The sequence below is a fragment of the Glycine max genome, chromosome 5 (assembly GCF_000004515.6).
Source record: "Glycine max cultivar Williams 82 chromosome 5, Glycine_max_v4.0, whole genome shotgun sequence".
In the NCBI taxonomy this organism is placed as follows: Eukaryota; Viridiplantae; Streptophyta; class Magnoliopsida; order Fabales; family Fabaceae; genus Glycine; species Glycine max.
Window position 1 is genome coordinate 28,364,009 of NC_038241.2, and position 2,478 is coordinate 28,366,486.

General features: G+C 39.1%; 1 protein-coding gene across 1 annotated transcript; it reads right to left on the reverse strand.

Annotated features, from left to right (window-relative positions):
• Positions 1–885: 885 nt before the first annotated feature.
• On the reverse strand, positions 886–1,850 carry LOC102670510 (uncharacterized). The gene is made up of 2 exons (XM_006573314.4): positions 1,648–1,850; positions 886–1,566 (listed from the first exon to the last, which is right to left on the reverse strand). Exons 1-2 carry the CDS (start codon positions 1,798–1,800, stop codon positions 886–888), a joined length of 834 nt encoding a protein of 277 aa, XP_006573377.2. The 5' UTR covers positions 1,801–1,850.
• Positions 1,851–2,478: the final 628 nt, after the last annotated feature.

Consider the following 2,478-nt stretch of genomic DNA (forward strand, 5'->3'; position numbering starts at 1 on the left):
TAGTTAGTAAAAGTACTTAATTCTCGTTGGTGTACGCTATTTTATAGACGTTTGCCTTTTCTAGAACGAATTTGCATAATTCTTGACTACACGTTTGGCTTTTCTAGAACGAATTTGATAATTCTCTGGTTCATTTTTCGCTGCAGTCGTTCCAACTGGTCAATAAATTTGTATGACCATCGAGGAACTTTTTTACGCATTTCGTTTATTGTAATACACTTTGTTCTATTTCCATTTACTATTGTTTTTTCTTTGAAATCAGTTCTAATTGCATCAAATAATATTTTTATTATTTGTTTTATTTGTTCTTCATAATTTCTTTTTATTATTATAGTTTCATGCACCACATAAACTATACATTAGTAATAAAAATTGATAATAAAAAATAGAAAAATGTAAATTAATAAAATACATAAACCCCTAAACACTAAACTTAAACCATAAACCTCAACCCTAAACCCTAAACCCTAACCCTCACCCCAAAAAAACCCTAAATGTAATCCCTAACCCTAACCCCTAACCCTAAACCTAAACCCTAACCATAACCCCTAACCCTAACCCTAAACCTAACCCCTAAGCATAACCCCCTACCCCTAACCCCTAAACCCTAAAATTAAACACTAACCCTAAACCATAACCCTAACCCTACCCCCTAAACACTAAACTTAAACAATAAACCTCAACCCTAACCCTAACCCTAACTATAACCCCTAATAGTTAGTAACAACAGTTACATTCGTTAATACATCGTTAGTTAGTACCAATAGTTAGATGCTCGACAAAAAGTGTACACATTAGTAAACCTTAATAAATATGATATCATACATTAAGTGTCAAAGTGAAATTACAAACATAAAACAACAAATATAAGCAGAGACATTAAAATCATTCATTATCATGTCTGTGGTGACGTGAGGATGTGCCACATGGTCGATCCCATCTTCGCGCTTGACGATCGGGATTTCTTTTGTCACGATGCCTCGCTGGTTGTACTTCCTCAGCCTCAGCAGAGAACTCCTGACGCAAATCAACACCTAATAAGTCACCCATATCAGGTATTGCTCCGGGTACATTCCATTGCGGAGCTAATGGGGCGTCAGGTGTCACCATTGGGGCATCATGTTGCTGTGTAGGAGTCATAGTCAGCCATGAAAAATGAGGTTGTGTTTCCGCAACACCACCAAACGAATGTGAGCTTGCAGACATATCAGTGTGATGACCTTGGAATGGATACTGATACATCTGTGAAGGATACTCCGCAAATGTTGGTGGCGTGTAATACATTCCATGGCCACGCTCCTCAATTTGTTTCTCATATTCTTGCGCTTCCACAGCCTCCCTTCGTCTGTCAAAACCGCGAGTTTCAACACTTGACTGAAGCATGTGAAACTGCTGCGGTGGGAATCGACGCTCTGATGTTGGACCATGTGCCGCCGGCTCAGTCATTCTCTCTTGCTCTTCTGATAAAATCGTGATCTTCTCCACATAAGGCACGAGATCATCCACTGTCCATGTGTTCCTTCCTTGCGGTGACACCATATACTGTAATGTCTCCGCAACTTCAGCCTGCAAATATTAGGGTTCACACATTAATTCCCATGCTTTCAAAAATAAATTGAAGTTAAAAATTGAAAAATAAATAAATACCAATGTAGCTGTGTTAGCATTGTTTGGGTCGACAAACATCTTTGTTTTTCGCCTATACCACACCATGTAATCAGAGTTAAAACTCAATAGGCCCTCCTGTCGAGGATACACGTCGACCCTAAACTCAGCTCGATTATTCCATTGGCTGATCATTGGGGCTAACAACTGGAACCAATTTTCAGATTGTTTGCCTTTCAGCGTTAGCCCATGGATATTTAGTAGTTGCAAAGGACATTCGGGAATAGGTTGTTGCATCCCAAATTGTCGCAACACTCTATCGGGTTGGTGCCACTCAACAACATGGAAACAAATTAGTGGCACCACCGCGCACCATGCTACGCTACCAACCAAACATATCGGAGGCAACGACGACATAACAGTTGTTGTGTAAGGCTCCCACAGAAACTGCATACAATAACAAAATTGTTAATTTTCACTTAAACATGATATTGTATTAATTGTTTAACGAATTCATTATGATCTTCTTACCTCATGTCTTTTCATGATATCCAACTTGCGACAAAATACAATCAGATCATCATTCCTAATATGCTGATTTCCACGTCGCAACCACCTAACAAAAATATGAAATCATCAATAGACACGCGTTACATTATTAGACCTATTTAAATGAAATCTTAATTTTAAAACAACTAACCTGTGTCCGAGTGGCTTATTTTGGATCACGGGAGGAGTCCTCTTTGGAGCCAAAGTCATGCATCGTTCCCATGCCCAGATTTGGATTAAGATGCACATGCCTCCGATTGATTTTATTTTGTAATCGGTGGCGCTGCACATCTCTCTATATAAATAGGCAAGCACGGCAGGTCC

Coding starts and splice junctions, on each gene's coding strand:
- LOC102670510 (XM_006573314.4), bottom strand. CDS start 1,800: ATGATCAGCCAATGGAATAATCGAGCTGAGTTTAGGGTCGACGTGTAT. Junction 1,567..1,647: donor ATGCTAACACAGCTACATTG/GTATTTATTTAT, acceptor TAATATTTGCAG/GCTGAAGTTGCGGAGACATT.